The sequence below is a fragment of the Bos javanicus genome, chromosome 5 (assembly GCF_032452875.1).
Source record: "Bos javanicus breed banteng chromosome 5, ARS-OSU_banteng_1.0, whole genome shotgun sequence".
In the NCBI taxonomy this organism is placed as follows: Eukaryota; Metazoa; Chordata; class Mammalia; order Artiodactyla; family Bovidae; genus Bos; species Bos javanicus.
Genome location: NC_083872.1, coordinates 48,973,464 through 48,999,746, shown reverse-complemented (window position 1 = coordinate 48,999,746; position 26,283 = coordinate 48,973,464). Strand labels below are relative to the sequence as shown.

General features: G+C 35.6%; 1 protein-coding gene across 1 annotated transcript in view; it reads left to right on the top strand.

The window, feature by feature from the left end:
- The window catches only part of LEMD3 (LEM domain containing 3), a 74,346-nt gene extending 48,103 nt beyond the window's left edge, over positions 1-26,243 (top strand). Inside the window, exons 5-13 of the mRNA XM_061416585.1 lie at positions 14,386-14,465; positions 14,550-14,695; positions 15,805-15,906; positions 15,997-16,099; positions 16,772-16,950; positions 21,645-21,726; positions 23,547-23,652; positions 23,753-23,831; positions 24,049-26,243. Of these exons, the coding sequence (XP_061272569.1) occupies positions 14,386-14,465; positions 14,550-14,695; positions 15,805-15,906; positions 15,997-16,099; positions 16,772-16,950; positions 21,645-21,726; positions 23,547-23,652; positions 23,753-23,831; positions 24,049-24,212 (1,041 nt within the window). The 3' untranslated portion in view covers positions 24,213-26,243. The remainder of the gene's footprint in view (positions 1-14,385; positions 14,466-14,549; positions 14,696-15,804; positions 15,907-15,996; positions 16,100-16,771; positions 16,951-21,644; positions 21,727-23,546; positions 23,653-23,752; positions 23,832-24,048) is intronic.
- The last annotated feature ends 40 nt before the right edge of the window (positions 26,244-26,283 follow it).

The window sequence follows — 26,283 nt, the reverse complement described above, 5'->3', positions numbered from 1 at the left end:
CCCTTCTTCCTTCATTTCTGATTTTGTTTGAGTCTCTTTCTCTTTTTATTAACTAAGGGTTTGTCAATTTTGCTTATCTTTTAAAAAACCACATCTTTGTTTTGTTGTTTTTTTGTCCTATTTTCTATTTTGTTTCTGCTCTAATTCCTATTGTTTCCTTCTGCTAACTTTGGGCTTAATTTATTCTTTTTCTAGTTCTCTGAGGTGTAGAGATGGGTTATTTGAGATCTTTCTTTTTTAATGTAGGCATTTACCGTAGTGAAATTCTCTGTTAGAACTGCTTTTGCTGTATCCCATAAGAAGCTGTTGGGTTTCTTACATCTGAATGTCCATTTCTTTCCCCAAATTGTAAAGTTTTGGTTATTATTTCTTGAAATAAACTTTCTGCTCCTTTCACTCCTCTCCTTCTGGGACTTCATAATGTGTGTATTGGTCCAATTGATGATGTTCTGTAAGTCCCTTAAGCTTTCTTCACTCTTCTTCATTCTTTTTTCTTCCTCCAACTGGGTAATTTTAAATGACTTATCTTTTAGTTCCTCGATTCTTTGTTTTCTGATGGATTTAAGACTGCTGTTGAACACATGCTGTGAATTTTTCAATTCAGTTGTATTCTTCAGCTCCAGAGTTCCTGTTGGTTCTTTTTAGTATTTTCTCTCTCTTGATATTCTCATCTTACTTATATGTTGTTTTCTGAGCTCAGTGAGCATCTTTATGCCAGTTTACTATGAAATTTTTATTGGATAATTCATATACCTCAGTTTCTTTAGGGTCAGTCCCTGGAGATTTATTTTGTTGTTTTAGTTGGGCAGTGTTTCCTTGTTTCTTTTTGTGTGTCTTGCTTGCTACTTTGTTTTCGGATATTCCATTTGAAAACACAGCCACATCTCCCAGTCTTTAAGAACTGCCTTCATGCAGGGGAAGACCTTTACCGGTGATCTCAGATACGCTGGGGTCTCCTCAAATCTTTATTGTGGACTTGTGGGTATATATTCCCAACTAGAGAGGTTTTACAGGTTTCTGTTTTTTTTTTTTTTAATAGTTTCACTATATATTGCAATTATTTTTTAAGTACATAAATTTTTAGTTGGAGTTTCAGTATCAGACTCTCAAAAGTTAATAATAGAATGAGTAGACAGAAAAGTAGAAGGGTATAGTAGATCTGGAAAGCACTGTGAACCAATTCAACATAATTAAGATTTATATAATTTTCACACAGAAGTGGGATACAAATTCTATTCAGGTTCCCATTGATTATAAATCAGGAGACACTGGAACATATCCAGGAACGTAAAACAAAGTATAAAAATTTCATGGTCTGAAGGTATTGAAATACAGGGTCTGTTCTCTTATCACCATGGAATTATGTTAGAAATCTATCAAAAGATATTTAAAAATAACCCACGAAAAAAAAAAAGTTGATGAAAAAGCAAATAAAAATTACAAGACAGAAAAAGAACATTAAATTCCAACAATTAACTAAATAATATGCCAAAAGAAGAGTTGATCTGACTAAGATGACTGCAGCTCTTGCACAGTCCTGACTTCATTGCACCCTTTTAAATGGGCTTCCCAGGTGGCACTAGTGGTAAAGAACCCGCCTGCCAATGCAGAGATGTAAGAGACGTGGGTTCGATCCCTGGGTCAGGAAGATCCCTGGAGAAGGAAATGGTGACCCACAGTATTCTTGCCTGGAGAATCCCGTGGACAGAGGAACCTGGCAGACTACAGTCCATAGGGTTGCAAAAAGTTGGACACGACTGAAGCGACTGAGCATGCAAGCATGCAAATTAGAAATGCTAAAGGTTTGCATACATTGTACGCTAAATAAAAAACACACTACACACTATTTTAAATCTCAAATACTATGATTTTTCAACATCCTGTTCAGTTACTTTCATATCCTTCTCATGATAAGTTTATATATCTGAGAGTTTATGATTTATATATAAAAATTGTATCATATAAAAAAAAATAAAAATAAAAATAACCCACGTAGCAGCAGCAGCAGCACGTATTTTCAAGTGCAATGTGACATATACCAAGAGAAATCTTTGACTTAGCCATTGAAAGTCTCGATAAAGTTAGAAGACTGAAAAAGCGCAGAGGGTGATTGCAGAGAAGAGAGCATTTAAATGAGAAGTTAATATCAGAATAAGAATTTAATACCAAAGATACTTTAAAAATCCCATGTATTTGGTAATGTCCACTTTTAAATGATGGATGTGTCATTTAAAAGAGTATCATTTAAAAGCCATAACAAGAAAAGAGTTGTGTCCGACTCTTTGCAACCCCCATGAACTATAGCCCGCCAGGCTTCTCTGTCCATGGGATTCTCCAGTCAAGAATACTAGAGTGGGTAGCCATTTCCTTCTCCAGGGAATCCTCCCGACCCAGGGATCAAGCACAGGTCTCCTGCCTTGCAGACGGATTCTTTACCATCTGAGCCACCGGGAAGCCCCACATCAAGGAAAATTAGAAAACATGCATGACAGAATAAAAGTGAAAAGAGAATTATCAAAATTTGTTGCATGCAGCTAAAGCCGCTCAGTGCAGCTAATGCAGTGTGGGATCTTGAATGAAGTATGAAAACAAATAATGGGCACTAATATAAAATTCTGTGAAATTTGAACAAAATCTTTTTATAGGAGCTTATAGTCTCTTGCTCCCTCCAGTGCCTGTCTGCTGTACTGCGGGTCCTCTAGAGCAACAGCAAGCTGTCCCGCTCCTTTTTATTTTCAGCAACCCTCAGGCATCTAGCCCATGTCAGGTCTCGGTATTTTGAAACAGGTAATACAGAAACCAGTCCTTTGGGTAGCTCCTTGAAAAACTGAAACATTGGACACACGTTCCAGCTCTTTCCCTCCTCAGGGAGCAATGAGGAGTTGGGGGTTTTCTAACACTTACTTTGCACTGAGCTGCAGGCAGGGTCAGTGGCAAGTGAGTGTGTGCTAATTCATGGCCTTTGTTCTTGGTGATCCCCAGCCTGGTGCCCTTTGACCTATTAGTGCTTAGATTCAAGCACGACAGAACCCCATCCGTCTGCTACTGCTAAGTCGCTTTAGTCGTGTCTGACTCTGTGCAACCCCATAGGCGGCAGCCCACCAGGCTCCCCCATCCCTGGCATTCTCCAGGCAAGAACACTGGAGTGGGTTGCCATTTCCTTCTCCAGTGCATGAAAGTGAAAAGTGAAAGTGAAGTCGCTCAGTGACCCTCAGCGACCCCATGGACTGCAGCCTTCCAGGCTCATGGAAAATCTGTCCATGGGATTTTCCAGGCAAGAGTACCAGAGTGGGGTGCCATTGCCTTCTCCGCCCATCCCTCTGGTGGCCCCCCAAAAATCTGAACATTTAGATAAATACTCCAGTCTTCTCTTTCCCTGCTCAAGGAGAAGCCAGGAATTGGGAATTTTCTCCCCATCACATTATGCTGTGCCAGAGGCAGGGGCTCCAGTATGTGAGTGTTACAAATTTTCCTACTTTCATGCAGCTGGTTTTGTACTTGTTTGGGATGCAAGAACCTCTTAACTGGTTTCTGGGTTTCTTATCATACAAAGGGAATTAATCTGTGTATTGTTGAATTTGTGTCTCTAGCAGGGAAGGAGGATCAGGGCCTTCCTATTCAGCTGTTTTGCTGACGTCACCCCCTCTTTTTTGTTTTTAAATTTAGAATATTGTATTGTTCTAAAGCTTTCAGCAAGGTTTTGGTGGCAGTCTCCCATGATATGTTTGTCAAAAAAGAGAAATATGGACTCAGTTTTTAATTTAATTCATAACTTACATGTAGATAACACAGAAGATGTGAAGACAGTATAGTACGGTGAGGAGTAGATGTTGATTCAAATTGTAGCACTGGCGTGTAGAAGCTTTGTGTCCTGGTAAAGTCCCTGTACTTCTCTGTACCTGTGTCTCAGTGTGAAAATGGGACCGTTGTTATTAATGACTGTCAGAGTTGTTGGGAGAATGTAAGTGAAAGTAGAAAGTACCTAGTTCAGTTCCTGATGGTTATACTAACTTCCATTAAAATTTATTTCTTTTTTTGTGTGTTTCCTAACTAAACCAGTGTCATTCTGGAGAGAGTTTTCTTTAACATGCTGCAGATTTTGTCTGTCAACCTCATTCTCTCCTTTGTTTTCAGTTGTGGCCTAGATGACAACATTAATGACAGGTGAACCTGTGGAGAGTGTAGTAGCTAATAGTTTGGATAGCTGAAGGATCAGGATCCAAAAAGGTCTAAATAAGGAGGACTTATAATTACAAGGCTGTGTCTTAAAGAGTAGAAGAATTGCTAGATGAATTATTCAGGTAAAGGCAAAGATAGGATTGGATTGAGTAGGCTAAAGGGAACATAGAGTCAAATAGTCCAGGAAAAGGGCAGAACATATGGGGATCCAAAGCAAGTGAAAGTTTTTACTTTTAGCAGTAGGAAAAACTGATCCCAACCAATGAGTCCCTCTTGGTTTCCCCTTTTTTTCCCCCCAGTTGACTCTCTCTTGGCTTGCCTTGTGGCTTGGGCTTCCCTTGTGGCTCCGCTGGTAAAGAATCTTCCTGCAGTGCGGGAGACCTGGGTTCGGTCCCTGGGTTGGGAAGATCCCCGGGAGAAGGGAAAGGCTACCCACTCCAGTATTCTGGCCTGGAGAATTCCATGGACTGTATAGTCCATGGGGTTGCAAAGAGTCAGACATGGCTGAGCAACTTTCACTTCACTTGACTCTCTCAGAGTGGTAATGGCACAGATATCAGACATGTGCTATTGTCGGTCATAAATTCCTGGGATAGGATTAAGTTACTTTTCACAAGAACCCTGAGATTCTTTAACTCTACTGAATTGTGTTTGAAGGAAGGACTAAATGGATGGGATAGGGCTTGGGGACAGGATAAGGCTTCATCTTTTTCTTATCCAGCCATTTGACTGGATAAGGTGAAAAAGAAGGGACATAGAACCAGAGTTGGGACAATTGAAATCTAAGCCAAGCAGCAGTGGGTACAAAAGAATTACTTCTATTAAAATCTGGCAGCAAAGAAGTTACTAGAAGCACCCCTTCATGAGTTGAGTAGAGAACTGTCTGTATTGAGGTTTTTTTTAAAAAATGATGATAGTGAATTCCAGTCTTAAAAGATCTTCATATCTTTTCTCTGGAACTGTTTTTTGTTTCAGATTAGGTTTTGCCTTTTTAAAGAAGAAATTTAGTAGAACATATAATGTGTCTTTTTACAAAAGATTTTGGATTAATTTCTTAATTCGTTAAATGAAGTTACTTTCTGGAGATAATATCCTTTTTGTTATACATTTAGGGGGGTGTGTGTGTGTATTCTTTTTGGAGTTTTCATTTTCAGATTTTCAGTTGCTGTGAAATCTGATACGACTTGTACCAAAGATGCAGTTTGGACTGCTACTAAAAGAAAAACCTTAAACAGGAATTTTTCAAAAAAAATAAAGTTTTATGGTCTAGATAAAAGTGTAGGTGCTGTTTTTAATAGGCTGCTTCTTCTTTTTTTTTTCTTTTCAATATAACATTACCCCATGCTTATGATTTAACTCATATAGAAAATAAAAGGAAAACTGCATTTCAGATTCACCACCTAAAGTTAGCCACTCATTTTGGTCCATGTTTCTCTAGTCTTAGATTTCCCCCCTGAAATTAGTATCAGTATAAATGTTATAAATACTGATATTTTTTCCTTAAAGTTGTTAGCATTTTCCCATGTCATTGTTCAGGCTTTTAAAAACTGTTCCTCTTTATTACTGAATAATATTTCTTTACATGTTTTTATTCTCCTGGGTTGTGGGATTTCAGTATTATGAAAGCACGCTAATTTTGCATTATAGTATTTGATTTTGTGATTATTTCCTTATTTCCTTAGTCCTAGAAAGGAAATCACTTATTCAAAGAACTTTTGTTAATACTTTTGAAATATGTTTCCAAATTACTTTCTAATTTGTAATGATAATTTTAGCACAACCTATTTTATTTTACCCAAGTTCTCACATAAATATGGAAGAATCCCACTACAATTCTGATATCAAACAGAGACAACCATATGTATATCGTAGGCTTTCTGCTTCTGGAGAGAGACCTATTGTACCTTTTATGTGCTTGTACCATGGTTTCACCTGCAACACAATTAAGTTTTTGCATTCAGGAATAAATGAGCTAGAGAATATGTAGAACTCCTATGCTGTAAGCTAATTTTCCCCCAGCGTCTGGTGCATTTTAAGTAAATGTTTGATTGAGTAAAAGGAATGAATGGTTTAGTTCCTAAGTCACCTCCAACTCTTTTGTGACCCCATGGACTGTAGCCCACCAGGGTTCTCTGTCCATGGGATTTCCCAGTCAAGAATGCTGGAGTGGGTTGTCATTTCCTTCTCCAGGGGATCTTTCCGACCCAGGGATTGAACCTAGGTCTCCTGCACTGGCAGGTAGATTCTTTACCACCGAGCCACCAGGGAAGCCCAAAATGAGTGAATAAGCCTCAGTAAAAACTTTTTTCACTTTGAGTCTTTATATTCCATTTTTTTTATTTCTCACACTTTCTTCTTCAAAGAAAATTTAAATAAATGTGACAATTAATTTAAATAAATGTAACATTTTTTCTTACTCCTACAGTGTTTTTCTTGGGCTTTTTATTCCTCATTTTTGAGGTTGAAATCTAGTTTTGATTTGTGAAAAGTTAAGAGGTCCCTCTGGTGGAACATTTAGGAAATACGTGGCACTATTATTTTCATGAAAAGACAGATGCAAAGTTAAATGATAGGAGCTTTGTATGATAGCATAGCAATAGAATGATGAAATGAATGGTGGTTCATTTCCTAGGTCACTTTTAAGACCTGTTTAATTTTAAACACAGTATGTTTTAAGATTTGTGAAGAATATAATAGGAAAGAAGATTGCAAATATGCCAAATTATGGGCTGAATAAATTTTTATGGACTAACTTGGAATGTTAATCACTGTTAATAAGATTGTGTCTTTGTGGAAAAATAAATATCCTAAAAAATAGAATGAATTAATACCTTTCATAATGGTTATAGTATTTCAAGTATAATTTGTCTTGGTACTTTCTGTATGTTACCTTTGATTTCACAGTGATGCAACAAGGTAGGTGGTTTCAGACTCACCTTTATAAAGAAAATAAAGCTTAGTTCAGTTCAGTCGCTCAGTCGTGTCTGACTCTTTGCGATCCCATGAATTGCAGCACGCCAGACCTCCCTGTCCATCACCAACTCCCGGAGTTCACTCAGACTCACGTCCATCGAGTCAGTGATGCCATCCAGCCATCTCATCCTCTGTCATCCCCTTCTCCTCCTGCCCCCAATCCCTCCCAGCATCAGAGTCTTTTCCAATGAGTCAACTCTTCGCATGAGGTGGCCAAAGTACTGGAGTTTCAGCTTTAGCATCATTCCTTCCAAAGAAATCCCAGGGCTGATCTCCTTCAGAATGGACTGGTTGGATCTCCTTGCAGTCCAAGGGACTCTCAAGAGTCTTCTCCAACACCACAATTCAAAAGCATCAATTCTTCGGTGCTCAGAGGGGTTTAATAAGTAGGTCATCCAGCTAGTAAGTGATGGAACTGTGAATAGAATCAAAATATCTGCTCTTTTCACTATACTATTCTGCCTCTTAGATGGAAGAGCTGGGTTTATAACCCATACCTCATACTGAGTGGTCAAGAGACTGACACTGAATAGAGTTCAGAATCTGAAGATGTGAACAAAGTATATGCATCTGCCTACATGACTTATTTTCTCTTAATGTCCTCTTATGGTTATACATACAGCAATTCAGTAGTGGAGTCATGATCTGATTCCAGGCCTCTTGGATTCTAAAGACCATATTCTTTCCATTATTCCTGGAAGTAAAAGATCAACTTTCCAATGAAACATTAAGAACTAAATCATACTCACTGTTGATTTCTGTGTGTCATATTTTACGTAATTTAAAGGTAGCATCTAGTGTGTATTGTTTAGCCCCTAAATCATGTCTGACTCTTTTGAGACTCCATGAACGATAGCCCAGTAGGCTCCTCTGTCCATGGGATTTTCCAGGCAAGAATACTGGAGTGGGGTGCCATTTCCTTCTCCAGGCTATCTTTACGATGCAGAGTGTCTCCTTCATTGCAGGTAGATTCTTTACCACTGAGCCACCAGAATATTCACTAAAGCCACATAGCTATTAGTGTCATGCAAATTATCCATTTGTGAACTTTATCTGGTAGATTATTAATGTTGGCTTAACTTTTCCCTGTACCACTATCTTTTCCCCTCCATGTGTTTTGTTGCTTTCTTTAATGAACTGAATCTTTTCCATGAAGCAGTATTATTTTTGTGCTTTGAAACTGTAATCCAAGTTCAAAGCATCTGATATGGGTTTTTAAATTACACATTTCGGCTAGTTATTTTGAAAATAAGGTAAATTTGTAATTGGGGATCAATTACAGTGTATTAAAATAGTTTTAATTTGTTAAAGATTTGGGAAAACTTCCTTTCAATTTAGAAATATTTCTGTGATGCTGTCAGCAGTGTGTTAGCTGAGCTGTTGCTTATAAATAAATAGTAACAAGTAATTATGTTAATAATAGACCTACTTTAAAAATTAAAAACTTTGTTTCCTCTTGAGTTTTATCATCAGTTATTTGAAAATGGGTGTTTTATGATACAGGAATGCCTTACCTCGAGGATTGGCAAACTGCAGCTCATGAGCCTGGTTTTGTATGGCCTGCTGAGGTTTTACAACATTTTTAAAGGTTGCATTAAAAATATGTAAGTGACAGAGACAAGAAGTGTATATGTTGCAAAGCTTAAAATATTTACTGTCTGCCCTTTGCTAAAAAATTGGCATACCCCTTGCATTACAGTTTTCCAGGTGGCTCCAACAAGTGAATAAAGCACTTCAGACTTAAAATCAGGTAGATGCTGTGTGCTGCAGCGTTAGCATGAACTGTTTAATTTGCATATGCCAGAAAAAAAATTCAACTTTTACTTCTACAAAAATTCCATTTTATGATACTGTTGGCTGCTGCTACTGCTAAGTCGCCTCAGTCGTGTCCGACTCTGTGCGACCCCATAGATGGCAGCCCACCAGGCTCCCCTGTCCCTGGGATTCTCCAGGCAAGAACACTGGAGTGGGTTGCCATTTCCTTCTCCAATGCATGAAAGTGAAAACTGAAAGTGAAGTTGCTCAGTGTGTCTGACTCTTAGTGACCCCATGGACTGCAGCCTACCAGGCTCCTCCATCCATGGGATTTTCCAGGCAAGAGTACTGGAGTGGGGTGCCATTGCCTTCTCCGTTATGATACTATAGAACTCCATGTACTATGTCAAATATTTGTGGAAGTAATGGTTTATTTAAGAACTCAAACTCTGTTAAATCTTTAATGGGAATTTTAAATAAATTATCATTTGTTTTTTAAAATGTTTATTCATAAAGGAACATTCCATGGTTCTGTTGTGTTGCAAGTAGTGGTTGGATATCGAAGGGTATTTACATAGGAAGGGAGAACAGAAAATGGAAAAATAACAACAGATACCTTTTTCTATGCTTCTGCTGTTTTATAACTAGAAGTGTTAAGTTCTTTGTTCTTCCACATATTTAACTTATTAGAGTAGCTGTCCTTGTTAATTTGAACCATTATGTTTATTTTTAACAATAATTAATAAGAGCAGTCATGCTATTTATAATCTTTAGCCTCCATTTTTATATTTAAATTACACAGCAAGTAAACTTGGAAATTCATTTAATTTTGCATTACTTGAAATATGTTTAGTCTAATTTTTCACGTTCTGTATAGTAATGAAAAAATGTCATAAAATACTGCATACTGCATTGAATAGAAACTGAAAAATGTGTATGTAAATACAAGTTAAATACAATGTATGTACTTCATTGATTTTTAAAATATCCACATCTTTCAAGGGTGGAATCTTGTTTGTGTCTTTGAAGGATACAGTCTTTGAAAAGAACTAAATGAGTACAAAATCCTTTTCAAAAACCGATATATTGCAAACAGGAATTAACACAGGTCTTCAGCTCTGTGTCAGTTCAGTTCAGTCACTCAGTCGTGTCTGACTCTTTGTTACCCCATGGACTGCAGCACACCAGGCCTCCCTATCCCATCACCAACTCCCGGAGTTTACTTAAACTCATGTCCATTGAGTCAGTGATGCCATCCAACCATCTCATCCTCTGTCGTCCCTTGCTCCTCCTGCTTTCAATCTTTCCCAGCATCAGAATCTTTTCAAATGAGTCAGTTTTTTGCATCATGTGGCCAAAGTATTGGAGTTTCAGCATCATTCCTTCCAATGAATATTCAGGACTGATCCTTTAGGATGGACTGCTTGGATCTCCTTGCAGTCCAAGAGACTCTAAAGAGTCTTTTCCAACACTACAGTTCAAAAGCATCAATTCTTCTCACCTTTCTTTATAGTCCAACTCTCACATCCGTACATAACTACTGGAAAAACCATAACCTTGACTAGAATGGCTTTTTTTGGCAAAGTAATATCTCTGCTTTTTAATATGCTGTCTAGGTTGGTCATAACTTTTCTTCCAAGGAGCAAGCATCTTTTAATTTCATGGCTGTAGTCACCATCTTCAATGATTTTGGATCCCAAAAAACAAATTCTGGCATTGTTTCCATTGTTTCCCCATCTATTTACCATGAAGTGATGGGACCAGATGCCGTGATCTAGTTTTCTGAATGTTAAGTTTTATGCCAACTTTTTCACTCTTCTCTTTCACTTTCGTCAAGAGGCTCTTGAGTTCTTCTTCACTTTTTGCCATAAGGGTGGTGTCATTTGCATATCTGAGGTTATTGATATTTCTCCTGGCAATCTTGATTCCAGCTTGTTCTTCATCCAGTCCAATGTTTCTCATGATGTACTCTGCATATAAGTGTAGTAATCAGGGTGACAATATACAGCCTTAACATACTCCTTTCCCGATTTGGAACTGGTTTGTTGTTCCATGTCCAGTTCTAACTGTTGCTTCTTGACCTGCATACAGATTTCTCAGGAGGCAGGAAGGTCAGGTGGTCTGGTATTCCCATCTCTTGAAGAATTTTCCACAGTTTGTTGTGAACCACACAGTCAAAGGCTTTGGCATAGTCAATAAAGCAGTAGATATTTTTCTGGAACTCTCTTGCTTTTTCGATGATCCAGTGGATGTTGGCAATTTGATCTCTGGTTCCTCTGCCTTTTCTAAATATGGCTTGAAGATCTGGAAATTCATAGTTCACATGCTATTGAAGCCTGGCTTGAAGATTTTTGAGCATTACTTTGCTAGAGTGTGAGATGAGTGCAGTTGTGTGGTAGTTTGAGCATTCTTTGGCATTGCCTTTCTTTGGGATTGGGATGAAAACTGACCTTTTCCAGTCCTGTGGCCACTGCTGAGTTTTCCAAATTTGCTGGCATATTGAGTGAAGCACTTTTACAGCATCATCTTTTAGGATTTGAAGTTGCTCAAGTGGAATTCCATCACCTCCACTAGCTTTGTTTGTAGGGATGCTTCCTAAAGCCCACTTGACTTTGCATTCCAGGATGTCTGGCTGTAGGTGAGTGATCACACCATCATGATTATCTGGGTCGTGAAGATCTTTTTTGTATAGTTCTTCTGTGTATTGTTGCCACCTCTTCTTAATATCTTCTGCTTCTGTTAGTTTCATACCATTTTTGTCCTTTATTGTGCCCATCTTTGCATGAAATGTTCCCTTGGTATCTCTAATTTTCTTGACGAGATCTCTAGTCTTTCCCATGTTAATATTGTTGTATGGAGTTTTCAAAATCTTGTATTGCTTGTGCTTTATCTAATCCTCATCCATGCAATATAACCAGAAATATGTTCTCTTGATGTTTCTTTATCAAAGCTTTAATCTTCTCTAATTTAGAGTAAGTGAATATGAGTTCTGTTTGATTTTTTAGTTATATGCAAGGTGATTTCTGCTGTCTACTTACAAAAATTAAAACAGTAATTATTGGGAGGGAGGTTCAAAAGGGAGGGATATGTATACCTGTGGCTGATTCATATCGAGGTTGACAGAAAACAACAAAATTCTGTAAAGCAATTATCCTTCAATAAAAAAATTTTAAAAAAAGGCAGAAATTGCCTGAACTTATCTTTTATAATTGCATAACTTTTTGAAGCAATACTAAACAAAATTTACTTTTTCTTATTTTCTAGTTCTTATTCACATGATTCTATATCTTTCATAGTAATAGTTGAATGCTGTATTTTACTTTTTAAAGTATATAGCTATTTAGCTCTCGTCATGATTATTTCTAATTTAATAATATCCAACAGAAGTGATCTCATATATAAGTCATCTTTTAATCATTAAATGCTAACATTGACTACAAATTTTTTGGTATTTATAAATAATGCTGAAATTATCACACTTAAAAAAAAAATAGCCTATAGGTTATCGTTAGCATCTGAAAACCCTGGCAGTAGTTACACATAAGTAATGATGCCTAGCAAGATTAGTTTTGCTTCATAAAATTCTTTATTATACTTTCAAATTTGATATATTAAAATAACATTAGAAAGTAAACTGATCAAATGAGAACATTGTAATTTCCAATGCTGTTGAAGAATCTGTTGTTAAAATGCAGTAGCTATTACATATAAATATTTTTAAAGAATTTTATAAAGTGACTTCTTGTTTCTATTTCTACTTTTAGAAATTCATTTTTTTGCACTTCCAAAAGTATGTAAAGACATACTTTTGAATAGAATACAAGTTCCCATGAGCATGGAGAATTTTGGCTTTTTGCTTAGTGCTACATTTCTAGGTCCTAGAACAGTACCTGGCACATAGTGGGCCCTCAATAAATATTTTGAATGAAAGAATTTTTAAGGATGTTTATTACAGTATTATTTGTTATACTCAAATAATTGAAACCATTTCATGTTCATTAGTGAGAGGATGATGGTGTAAAATAACCACACAATGGAATACTGTTGTACTGGAAAAAATTGGAGTTGTCTCATGAATATTTATACTGATATACATTGACAACACCAGTTCATTCTGTGAAAAAAGCAAGTAGAAAAACAGTTTGTATAATACAACACCACTTTCGTTTTTAATATTTTGATTTAAAAAATACATAATCCACTTATGCATAGCACTTCTTAAACTTTCAGGTTTCAGGATCCTTTTGTAATCCTAAAATTACCGATGATCCTAAATGGCATTTGTTTGTAGAATATATATGTATGTATTTATTTATTTAGATATGTATTTGTCATATTAGAAATTAAAGCAACATTTTAAAGTTTACTTATTCATTTAAAATAAGAATAATGACTTTATTACATGTTAGCATAAATAGTGTGTTTTATGAAAAATACTAGTTTCCAAAGTAAAAACATTTAGTGAGAAGTGGCATCGGTTTACATTTTTGCAACTCTCTTAAATGTCCAGGTTAATAAAAGACAACTGAATTCTCATATCTGCTTCAGTGTTCAATCCATTGTGATGGTGTTTTGGTTGAAGTACATCACAAAAATCTAGCCTCACACAGATAGGTAGTCAAAAAAACAGGGGAAAGTATTTTAATTCTCAAGTCAGATAGATACTCTTCTTTGATATAGCATCAAAACTCTACAAGTAATAGTTTCTTAAAGATTAGTGTAGTATAGAATTTAAAGCCATGACAGTGAACTTTTCATACTAAGGCCTTTTCGTCTGTTTTGCAGTTAGAATGGATCTTTTACCTACACAATATTTTATAGCTTATGATTGGTCATTTGGAAAATATTGGGTCACTAGTTATTCGAATCTTCATAATGTTGACACATTTTAATATGCTGTACTCTAAAGTCACATTTGTAAATATCACAGCACAGTCTCATTTCAAAAGTTTTTTAAGCACTGAAATTGTTAAGCTCATAATAATGGATGTAAGTTTTAAAAATTCTACTTTTCACTTCATTTGAAAGCTTTAATTTTATCGTGAATAACACAATCAGTTGTTTCTCTGAAACTGATGGGCATATTCATTCACTTGTTGAGAAAATGGCTGTGAAACCCGAGTCTAAGTAATTTGCCATTTTGTTCATCTACAAATAGCATCATTCCATTAAAAAGAAAAAGTGACTAATTCACTCTTATCATGATGATACTTGAAAAGCAAATTTTAAAAACAATCTAGATTTATTTTTTAAATAAAAAATGAAAAAGCATAGCAAAATGTTAACAGTGGTTATCTTAGGGTGGTGGGGAAATGGTGACTTTTTTCTTTTATTTCTTTTCATTTTTCTGTATTGAATAATACATTTTTATTATATAGTTTAAAGTGTTATATAAGGTATGTTATTTATAGGACAGCTTACACATAAAATCAAGTGAATGTGAATTATTAAGGTTATTTTCTTTATTTTTCTTATTAGGATTTAGGTCCTGAATATGAAGATACATTTAACATCTCATTAAAGTGGATTTTTGAAAATGGAAAAGATGTTGGGATAAGGTAAAGGATTTGGTTTCTACTTTGTTTATTTTGTAGTCTAAGCAGTGATTTTAACTAAATTCTCCCTTGATTATTTTTGCATAGGTGTGTTGGTTATGGCCCTGAGGAAGAATTGACAGATATAGTTGATGTTCAGTTTTTACAATCCACAAGACCACAGATGTCCTTCTGGTGTCGTTTTCGACGTGCTTTTGTTACTGTCACCCACAGGTTATTGTTGTTATGCTTAGGTAAGTTGTGAGAATGAGAAAGATACATTGTAGTCTAGATGTATTTCATCAAATGCCAGGGTTGAGAATATACTTCTGTAATAGTTGTCATTATAAAGCGCATCCAGAAGTCTTCACTAAGATATAGTAATATTGAGGGTTTTTATAATGTCGGTTGGCTTTCCCGGTGGCTCTGATGGTAAAGAATCTGCTTGTAGTGCAGGAGACCCAGGTTTGATCCCTGGGTGAAAAAATCCCCTGGAAAAGGGGATGGCAACCCACTGCAGTATTCTTGTCTGGGAAATCCCATGGACAGAGGAGCCTCGTGGCTATAATCCATTGGGTTGCAAGAAGTTGTACACAACTGAAGGGACTAACACATACACAATGTCAGTATCAATCTAAGGGCTTAGGAAACAGTGCTATGAGAAGTAGGAATCAGACTTTGTCATATGAATGTTACAGAAAAAGCAAATACAGTGCATAGATAGAAATCCACTTTAGGAAATAGAGCAGGAAGATACAAAAATTAGCTTATTTTTTAAATACTGAGTTAGAAATTAACTTTTTAAAAATTATTTTTAATTTTAAAAATATTATTTATCCAAATTAAAATTTTCATTCAGGCCTCTTAATTTTATGTGACTACTAGAAATTTCTTCTCTTTTCTACCCAAGTCCTTTAAAAATAATTTAGTTTGCTTAAAATTAAATGTTTACAGTCTCATAAGACTCACTTTTCTAGTAGCTTAATGCTGCAAAGAAAAAGGTTTGTGAAGCATGTTACTTTGTATTCAGAAAAAAAAAAAAATGGAATTTAAATGTTCAGTTGTCAACCTAAGGAAGAAATTTTTTTCTGGAAAGATTAAGTGACACACTGGGAAATGTTTAATATTAAATTTTTATATTTAATTTTATTATATAGCTAAATCAAACCACTGTCTTGAAGACTTATTCCACTATCCCATTATGGCAGTTAAAATAATCACCTATAGAAACTGTCAAAATGGCTTTTTTTCCTTCCACTTTGTTATACCAGATTTAACAACTGACGGTTGTTTCAGGTTGCAACAAATATTACTGAATGCCACTGACCACGATTTTAAAACACAATATATGTAAATATTACAGGTGTAGTGATGGTTTGTGTCGTTCTGCGTTACATGAAATATCGCTGGACAAAAGAAGAAGAGGAAACAAGGCAGATGTATGATATGGTGGTAAAGATTATAGGTACAGTATTTGTAAAAATCTGAACTATTCTAGAATACTCATGGTGTCCAATAGTTGTTTTCTTTATAAATTTTTTTGATTTACTTTCAGATGTTTTACGAAGTCATAATGAAGCTTGCCAGGAAAATAAAGATTTACAGCCTTACATGCCTATTCCCCATGTGCGAGATTCTTTAATACAGCCTCATGACAGGTGTGTTCAAAGCATTATGAGTTGAAGTAAATCAGAATGTTACCTTCTGCGGTCATGAAAATTGCATTGAGAGTTATGACCCTTCTCAACAATAGCTGTTTTACTATACAGGTGTCTTTTTGTACTTTAAACTCTTTTCTAAGCTTTCATCTATTATCGGCCTGATTTTAAGTGGCATAATAGACAACTGGATTTCTAAGCATACTTTTCTTACTTTTTAAAAGTCTCTACTTTATTTCCTTCAATTATATCCTGATAAATAAACAGAGACAGACAGTAGCCAGTGATGTTTTACTAATGTTTTAAAATACTTTATTTTGTTGTTAATGAAGCTTTTTAAATAAAAGAATTCAACAACAACTTCTTGAAAGTAAAAGATGATGTCACATCCTAAAGCAGCGTTCTTACCCTGTGTAAGATGTGTAGCAGCATATCAGAATCATCAGTAGAGCTTTTGAGAGGGGAAAATACCAATGCATTGTTCCACCTCTGGACATCCAAATATGATAAATTTGATGGGAATTTCAGGCACCTTAATCTTTTTGGGAAAAACTGCATAAGCATTGATAAGAACAGCCCTAATTAAGAATAACAACTACTGCCTTCAGTTACTAATATTTGAAAAAGATGACAAAGATGATAGTAAATTTGTCATTTTCCTTCAAATGATAGGAAGAAAATGAAGAAAGTCTGGGATAGAGCTGTTGACTTCCTTGCTGCTAATGAGTCTAGAGTTCGCACAGAAACACGAAGAATAGGTGGTGCAGACTTTCTAGTTTGGCGGTGGATCCAGCCTTCTGCCTCCTGTGACAAAATATTAGTAATACCTTCTAAAGTGTGGCAAGGTCAAGGTATGTATGCTTAAACAACAAAAAAATATAGTTTTTTCAAATATAAAATTCTTATGTGTTTAAAATAGTACAACTGAAAGATATATGATGGCAAAGCTCCCTTCCAGCCCCATCCCATAGAAGGAGTCAGTGTTAGCTTCTTACTGTCCTCCCACTTTTCTGTGTGCTAATACAAATAACATGGTTTGTCTTCACAGTGATACAGTACTAGATACATTACTTTGATTTTTTTCTCTTTCACTTACTAAAAGCAACCTAGTATTAAAGATCTAACTGCATTCTTTTCCCCTGATATTTTTTGTGCAGATAATTTGTAATATATAATTTATATATTTCTTATTTATATATACATGTTTATATATGCACAAGTATATATTTATTTTATATTTAAAACATATGTAAGTGAAATCATAACTTTTTAACTTCTCTTTTTTTCTATTTTTGCTTGCCTTTTTCATTAAGAGTCTTTCACCAATGCGATACTTGCATATCTCATGCCAAGTCACTTTTGTGGGTGTCTTTCCATATTTTTCTTAATGTTTGTATAGTTGCAAAAACAGATATAAGTTTATAGGAGGATTTGGTGTTTGGTTGCCTTATGTACCTAAACCTCTACAAGTAATAACTGTTAGCACATTTGAATTTTTTGTGTATTAATGGTTAATTGCAAAAAGAAATCTCATGGCTAGTTTAATTTGTATTTCAGAACTAGTAGTGAGTTGAGTTTCTTTTAATCTTGTTGGATAGAAAGCATATTTATCAATGCTTGCTATACTTAGACTATATGGGAAAGGTAAGTTAATTGTTTTGAAATTGAAATAAAATGCAATCTCTCCCTTTTTTCTCTAATTGAGTTTCACTTTCAAAGACCTTGAATAATAGGTTCCGTAATTGTGGCATAAAAATGAAGCTTTGTTGCCAAGATGACACTAAACCATTAACTATTTGTTTTAAAGGGTACATGCTGGGGAGTTCCCTGGTTAGCATTTCAGGCTTTCACTGCCGTGGTCCAGGATCAATCCCTGGTCAGTGAAGTGAGATATCCCAAAACCGAGTGTTGTGGCTAAATAACAAAATGGTGCGTGTCTGAAGAGTTGGTATAATAGTTACAGTAGTCTTTTGAGTTCACTACCACTGCAGGCTATTGTCATTTAATGGTACTTTCCCCAAGTAACTGTTAAATAGTCAACCTTACTGAATTTTTAGTTCAGTTTCTAAATAGTACTTAAATAAGAAATTGATGATAATATTAGTATGTCGAAAGGTATTTTAAAGCACCAGTTAAAAATTAAACACTATCTGCTGGGAAGCACAAGAATTCTCTATGCTTCTGACAAATGTCATGTTTGGAATAAACAGCATTCATTTAAAGGACCCAAAGGTAGCTCCTGAGGTATTTAAAATGTATCATTCAGTAGCTACTGTATCTTTACATAGCCATGGGAATTAGAGTTTAGTTAGATCAATCAGTTTGATCTTTTGAACTACTTTCTGACTAGAATGGGCCAGGGATAGTTTCTTCCAGGTCTTTTATTTTCTGGAGTCTTGGGTGTAGGCTAAAATAAGGTGATATGAATGTTTCTGTTTTTTCTGGTTGAAGCCCTGCTAACCTAGGTCATTATTAGAATTTCAAGGAAGTCAGACTGTCTGCAGCTAAAAGGTCATCTAAGAACAGAATCTATATACTGCTAGAGAAGTTCGGAAGGTACTAGAGGTTCATAAACCTTCTTGATGTGAGATTTGGCAAAGATTTTTCATATCTAGTGACTATACCTCCATCCCATGTCAAACACTGTTCGAATATTCATACTCCAGATGTTTCTTATTACTGACACTTCTGAAAACTTTAATTGATACACTCTGGTTTTTGTCTTGAACTCATCCTTTCAGCCTTCCTGCTTCATGTATTTGGGAACTCCAGAATCTCTGATTCTTCAGTGCACATTCTTTCTCCAGTTCCTTTAGCCTTTCTCCTATCTTTACTTCTTTTCCTGTCCATCTTAGTTTCCTTGGTCCATCTTTTCAGTCACTCTCTTGCTAGTACCCTTATGTCATCACCTGTCCTTAATCTTACCCTGGTAAATTCCAACCAAGGATGGAACTGTTTATCTCTGCTTGTCTGTATGCTAATGACTGAGCAGAGCAAGGAAAGTCATAACCACTTGGCAGACTGGCACCTTTATAAATAATTAACTGCAAGTAGGTTGTTAGTACTACTTGCCTTTCTTGTTCTTACCATTTTTTGCTAGTCACTTCAGTTTCCTATTCTACTCAATAGCAGTTTCAGATCTCATCCCCTCTTTTCAAACCTTTGCTGTTCTCTGTCTTCTGATTCTCAGTTGATGATTCAAATAGAAGCAATTGGATTGTACCTGCCTCAAATTTCCACCACCAAATCCATAGAATTACCAGAATCTGTCCTATCCTGGTAGCTCAGATGGTAAAGAATCTGTGTACTGTGGGAGACCTGGGTTTGATCCTTGGGTTGGGAAGATTGCCTGGAGAAGGAACTGGCAGCCCACTCCAGTATTCTTTCCTGGAGAATTCCACGGACGAAGGATCCTGGCAGGCTGTAGAGTCCATGGTGTTGCAAAGAGTCAGACATGACTGAGCAACTAACATACAGACATGCTCATCCTCACCTCCTGTTGCAATCAAGGAGCTTTCTCACTTAACAGGGACCCAGCCCTTCTTTTTAGAGGATCCCTCTGGATCTCATTCCCTCTAGTCTTCTCCCATATCTTCCCTTACTGTGTTTTAAATTCCTGCCTCTCCTGGATCTTTTCATTAGCACTGAAACATACTGTAGTCTCATCTTTAAAACACATTGTTGCACTATACATTGTCCTGTAGCTGTCACCCTGTGTCTCTACCTGCATATAGCCAAACAGCATTAAACAGTTTACTCACTGTCTTACTTTTTCACCTCCCATTTATTCTTTGCTGCTAAGTTGCTTCAGTCGTGTCCAACTCTGTGCTACCCTGTAGACGGCAGCCCACCAGGCTCCCCCATCCCTGGGATTCTCCAGGCAAGAACACTGGAGTGGGTTGCCATTTCCTTCTCCAGTGCATAAAAGTGAAAAGTGAAAGTGAAGTTGCTCAGTCGTGTCCGACTCTTAGCGACCCCATGGACTGAGGCCCACCAGGGTCCCCCATCCATGGGATTTTCCAGGCAAGAGTACTGGAGTGGGGTGTCATTGCCTTCTCCCCATTTATTCTTTAGCTGACTTCAGTCTGTTACCCATCCCCATCATTTCAAGGAAATAGCTCTCAGACTTTGATGTTGCTAATTTCAATGGACATTTTTCTTTCTTGTCCTTATTTTACTTAGCAGTATTCACAATTGAACCTGCCTTGGTACTTTCTTGTTTTGTGGTTGCCACTTTCTTCTGGTTTTCATCCTACTTCTTAGCATTTCTTAATTCTTTTTTTCCAAATTTTCCTGGACCTCTAAGTTTTTAAGTCTTTCCAGGCCATCTTTTATCTTCTCCTGGTCTTCTCAAATGATCCTATGCTGCAACTTCATTTGCTATATATATGTTGATAACTTTCAATTTTATATCATGCACTAAGTCTTCTGTTTTGACTTTCAGATTTTTATACACAGCTGTGTACTTGTCTTCTGTACTACTAAGAAGCGCCAGACTTTCAATACATGCACGAACATAATGTCATCTCTCTCCAAACTGACCTCTCCTCCAGTGTCCTGTTTAATTAATGATACCGTCCCCTCTTCAGTCGGTTCTGTCAAAAACCTGGGAGTCATCCTTAATCTCTCCCTGAGTCCCTACATGTGCGGTCATTAAACAAGTCATGTCAAATCTGTTCCATAATAGATTTGACTGATTCTGTCCACTTATTTCCATCTTCATCATTGACCTGTCTTATCCACATTGCCATCATCTCCTCTTGGACAACGTAATAACCTCTAACTGGTCTCCTTGCATTCATTTTTTACCTCCATCTATTTTCCACATAACAGTCTATTTAAAAATTTTAAGAGATCCCGTCTTACTATTCCTGTCCTTAAAACATTTGAGTGGATTCCCATTGCTCTTATGGTAATGTCCAAGGACTTTAATGTGGCTTACATAGTCCTCCGTAATCCAGCATCTTCCTCAGGTTTATCTTTCTGTTGTTCCATCTCGAGTCACAGTGGCTGTCTTTTAGTTATTTGAATATATCAAGTTCCTTCTTGCCTTGGGCTTTGTATAAGCTGTCACCTTTGCTTTAGATGTCCTTTACACCTCTCTTTATTCTGTCTCTGTTTATTCTTTAGGTTTCAGCATAAATTTTTTCTTTTTTAATTGAAAGATAATTGCTTTATAGAGTTTTGTGGTTTTCTGTCATACATCAACAAGTATCAACCATAGGTACACTCTCCTCAGTGTTATCTGATATTCACAGATGGGCTTAAGTACATTGACAGCTTTCTATACCCTTCTTTCTTAGAATTTGCCACAGTTATAATTTCTTTGTTGATACTGTTTTTCATCTGTCTCCCCCACTGTAAAGTGTGAGATCAGTGACTCTGTGTCTGTCTTGTGACTGTGTGTGTCTTATTCACCTTGATCCAGGGATCTAGCTCATAGTAAAAGCATGCAATGAATATTTTTTGAATGAACTCAGTGACTGAATACCTTTCAATAAAATGGAACACTGGAAAATAGTAAAACTAATTTGTTTTTTTATAGCATTTCATTTAGATAGAAGAAATTCACCACCAAATAGTTTGACACCATGTCTGAAGATTCGAAATATGTTTGATCCAGTTATGTAAGTATTATGACAAAAGGTACATGCAATTTTTTAATATTTGGATGAAAAATACATGATAGTCTTATAATGCTGTGTCTATAATTGAAAAATCTCCTTTACTTCTAAATATTAACTACCAAAATGTTATGGTTTTCCCAATTCTTCTTTTTAAATTTGAAACAAAGTTTTCCCAAAAGACACAGGTGTATAATGACTTGAAAAACTTTTTAAAATCTTTGTATTTACTGTGAATCCCTTATAGAAGACAGATGCTTGAATCAGATTAATGACAGATACGATGATAATCAACAGTATCCTTTATTAAATGTATGTCATGTTTGCCACCACTCTTTGCCTCTGTAGGCAATATAAATAAACATATCTGCTGTCTTAAAATTTCCAAACCCTTATAAAAAGTTTTCTACGAAAGGTACATACCCTCCTTTCTATAAGATTTGTCTACCTGTCATTGCAATATTTGAGGAACTTTTATGTCCATTTACCATTTGAGAAACTTTTCTATATAATTACAGTGACACGTGCATTCCAGAATATAGTATAGTTAAAAGTTACTTCTTTAAAATCCATAATATTTTACATATAAGCTGTAATAATCTTTAGAATTTGCTTCCTAGAGGTGACTGCTTATCTGTCCAATAATAGGACAAATCAAATTCTGTTTTTTTTTTTTAAAAGCTGATAGTGGAAATTGTAATATATATAAAATATGCATAATTCCCATCTGATAACTCATTTATTTCAGGAAATAGTTGATATGGTAGATTAAGTAACGGTGAAATTGTTAATGTGAAAAGCACTGTCAGCATACACACACACAACACACACCCCCTTCATTTTGCAGAGGTAGAAACGACAGTGTGGTGATCCCTCTACTGGGAGTCTCACCTTATACCTTAGAGATTAGGAAGTCTATGCCAGCCCAGTATTTTATTACCTGAGATGAAGATTTATGATTTGAAGTGGAATGGCCTTTTCCTCTGCCCCACCGTCTGTATCTCACAAGAAAGACAAATGTGTGTTACTATAACAGAACCTCTTTCATAATAGTAAAGTGACTTATTTTTGCAAAATGTTTGTGCTGTATAAAGTTTCTAATATTTTGGGAAAAAAAGCTTAGAATATAATATTTACTAAGAATTTTCCTTAAGTTAGGAATTTGAAAATGTCATTAAAAAATAATACTTTTATAAGTTTATCACAACTCATTGAAGTGTTTGTTAACACTTGTTTAGATAGAAAAGAGAAATGACTGTAAGTGCAAAGGATTTTAAACATAAAATTGAAAACATATTTATCTTGCTATGGTAGGCTGATCCTTCTTCCTGTGGTAGGCTGATCCTTCTTGCTATGGTAGGCTGATCCTTCAGTGCCTCAGCTTGTACAGTCTTACACTGGAAAGTGAGAACATAGCTGGGACTTCTGAATGCCAACATTTTTAAATCTACCTACTGCTAGTAACAAGCATTTATATACTATTAGTTTTTTACAATATATGGTTTTTAAGTTGTCCTGATTCTAGTTAGGTATGTGGTGATGCTAGTGGTAAAGAACCCACCTGCCAATGCAGGAGACATAAGAGACTCAGGTTCAATCCCTGGGTCAGAAAGATCCCTTGGAGGAGGGCATGGCAACCCACTCCAGTATTCTTGCCGGAGAATCCCATGGACAGAGGAGCCCGCCAGGCTACGGTCCATGGGGTTGCAGAGTCAGACACAACTGAAGCAACTTAGCATGCACTCGTTGAAGAGACAGAAAACTTCTTTCTAAGTAAGAATTTTTGTTTGAAAAATTGATTTTTGTTTTCATTAATTTTTTAGGGAAATAGGGGATCAGTGGCATTTGGCAATTCAAGAAGCAATTTTAGAAAAATGCAGTGATAATGATGGCATTGTTCACATTGCAGTAGACAAGAACTCTCGTGAGGTAAAGTAACTTTCACCATTGAATTCTACATTTTGAATTGTTGCTATTAAACTAAGACTATTTCTTTCTTCCTTTTTGTTTTCTTTTTAAAATATTACAGGGTTGTGTATATGTTAAATGTCTGTCTCCAGAATATGCTGGGAAAGCTTTTAAGGCATTGCATGGCTCTTGGTTTGATGGTAAGAAATTCGAATACTACAAACATTTTGAAAAGATAAATTATGGCTTACTGTTAAATTCCACCAGATTTTAAATTAAAGAATCTTAGGTTATCATTTGTAGAGTACTAATTTTAATTATTTTATTTGTGTTCATTTATCTTTTACCACGGTTTGTTTTCTATTAATATTAAGCACATTCATACAGATCTAAAATATTATTTTTATCTTACAACAGGGAAATTGGTTACAGTAAAATATTTACGACTAGATAGATATCACCATCGCTTTCCCCAGGCTCTTACTTGCAACACTCCCTTGAAGCCATCAAATAAACATATGAACTCTATGTCTCATCTTCGTCTTCGGACTGGCCTAGCCAATTCTCAAGGAGGTTCCTGAAAAGACTTCTTCCACTCCTAAGACTGTTCTTTACAGTAGGAAAATTCCTGTTTGGCTTCCTGTCTCCCTTTTTAAATGCTTTTTGTATGTAATATTTTTATTGAATACAGCTCTATTTGAACGTTCCAGAAATCTTAAGGTTCCAAAGGGACTTAGCAGTGAGGCAGCAATGCTGAGTAGATAGAGTAATTGTTTTGTTCAGTTTTTGGAGTTCAGTTAAGCCAATGCACTTAAAAGTTTTGCATGAGGAACATTGACCTTATTAAGCATTTTCAAATGTGATGGTTGTATTTTTGCACCAAGAAGTGTTTGAATAACCACACAAAAGCATGGGGAAAAGGCTTCTTGTTTTTCCATAATTTCCTGTAAACTGATATTGTGAATTTTTGTATACAGTCACCTAAATAGTTCCTTACAGGCTAATGTGGTAAAACTGTTAATTTCCCAATTTAACCTTAGGTTTCTATTGCTTGTAAGAGATTCATTTGCTACAGCTGGAATATGGGAAAATCAATTCGGGTTTAGTGGTTACATAAAAGTGTAAGTGGATGTTCATGTACTTAAACTGGCTTTTGTATATATGTATAAATGCTGGTGACGGCCAAAGTAGTCTGTTTTGTGAGGATGTCTGCATTAAAGCAGTAAAATAAGCTTCCTATTTTATTCATAATCTAATGTGTGTATATATATGTGTGTGTATATATGTGTGTATGTATATATATATGTGTGTATGTGTATATGTGTATATATACACACACATATATACATATGGCTATACTATCATACAGATCAAACAGCCGAACACCTGGAAGTATTAGATACAAGTTTAAAATAACTTTTATAGGTTTTATATAAAAATGTCTGAGTATGATTTTGTGTGGAAGTTCCAATATCAGTTGTAATAGATTCAAATTTATGTGAGCAATAAAAAAGCAATTGGCAGATATTGGGAAACTATTTTGTGAAAAGCTGTATTTATTATAAATACTAGGGCTATGACATAGTACCGCTGGGATTAAGTCATTTTCCCAATCTATTTATAATTTAATGAAATGTTAGCTTCCCTGTTATATGTCAAGTTTAAAACAGGGCACATTGTCGCAGCAAAATGTGTATTTGAAAAATTCCGTTTGCAATTTTGGGTTATGAAAGGTCGCAGTATATTAAATGCACGAGTGATGGTCACTTTGTGCCTGGGTATTTACTTTGTTTCAGTAAAGTTACTTTATTATGGTTTATGATTTCAGATTAAAATAGTTATGGAGCAAAGTTTACTTGTAGCAATTGGCTTTTTAAAAATAACCCGTTGATATATCATTGTCAGTCCAAATGAATATGTGAAAAAGCTGAAATTGTACCAATCTTGATTTTGTTTAAAGCTCAGTTTCCTTTTATTTAAAATTGTATATGTGTTAGGTTTGCAGCATGAACTTGCACAGTTAATGCACGTTTCCTGGTTAAGTAAACATGATGCACACTGTTCTGTAACAGAAAACCTTATTGTGCCTTACCTTTGTGCTTTTGTGGGCACCATGTTTATGAAGAATAAAAAATGATTTGTTACCTGAAGAGAATAAATTTTAAATTCTCAGTTTATGTCTCAGATGCTAACGTGTGAAAATATAAATATATATATAATATATATAATAACCAATCTTTCTGTATTTTATGTGCATCACAGTGATTTATCTGAGCTTAGTGACCCCATCTTGTGACCTGTTACAAGAGTGAATGTAAAAAAATAGTTGTGGCATTTTAAGAGGTCGCCTTTCGATGCATATGCATCTTTTTCTTGCTTCTAAAACATATTCCATGTAAGCATTGTACACTTATTATTGTAATATATACTATTATGCAGCTTATTTTACCTGAAACTGTTAAGCCGACCAAGATCCCTCCCTGCAAGACAGATGGGAATGTGTATAATAACTAGATATTTGAAAAGTTCTGAAGTTTGATGTAATCTGTTACTTGTCCTGTTTAAAAAAAGGAAAAAAATTCTAATTAAAAATTTATTAGGTTTTTTTTTAATGTGTCTTGGCTTTAAAAAAATTTTTTTAAGTGCTCTGTG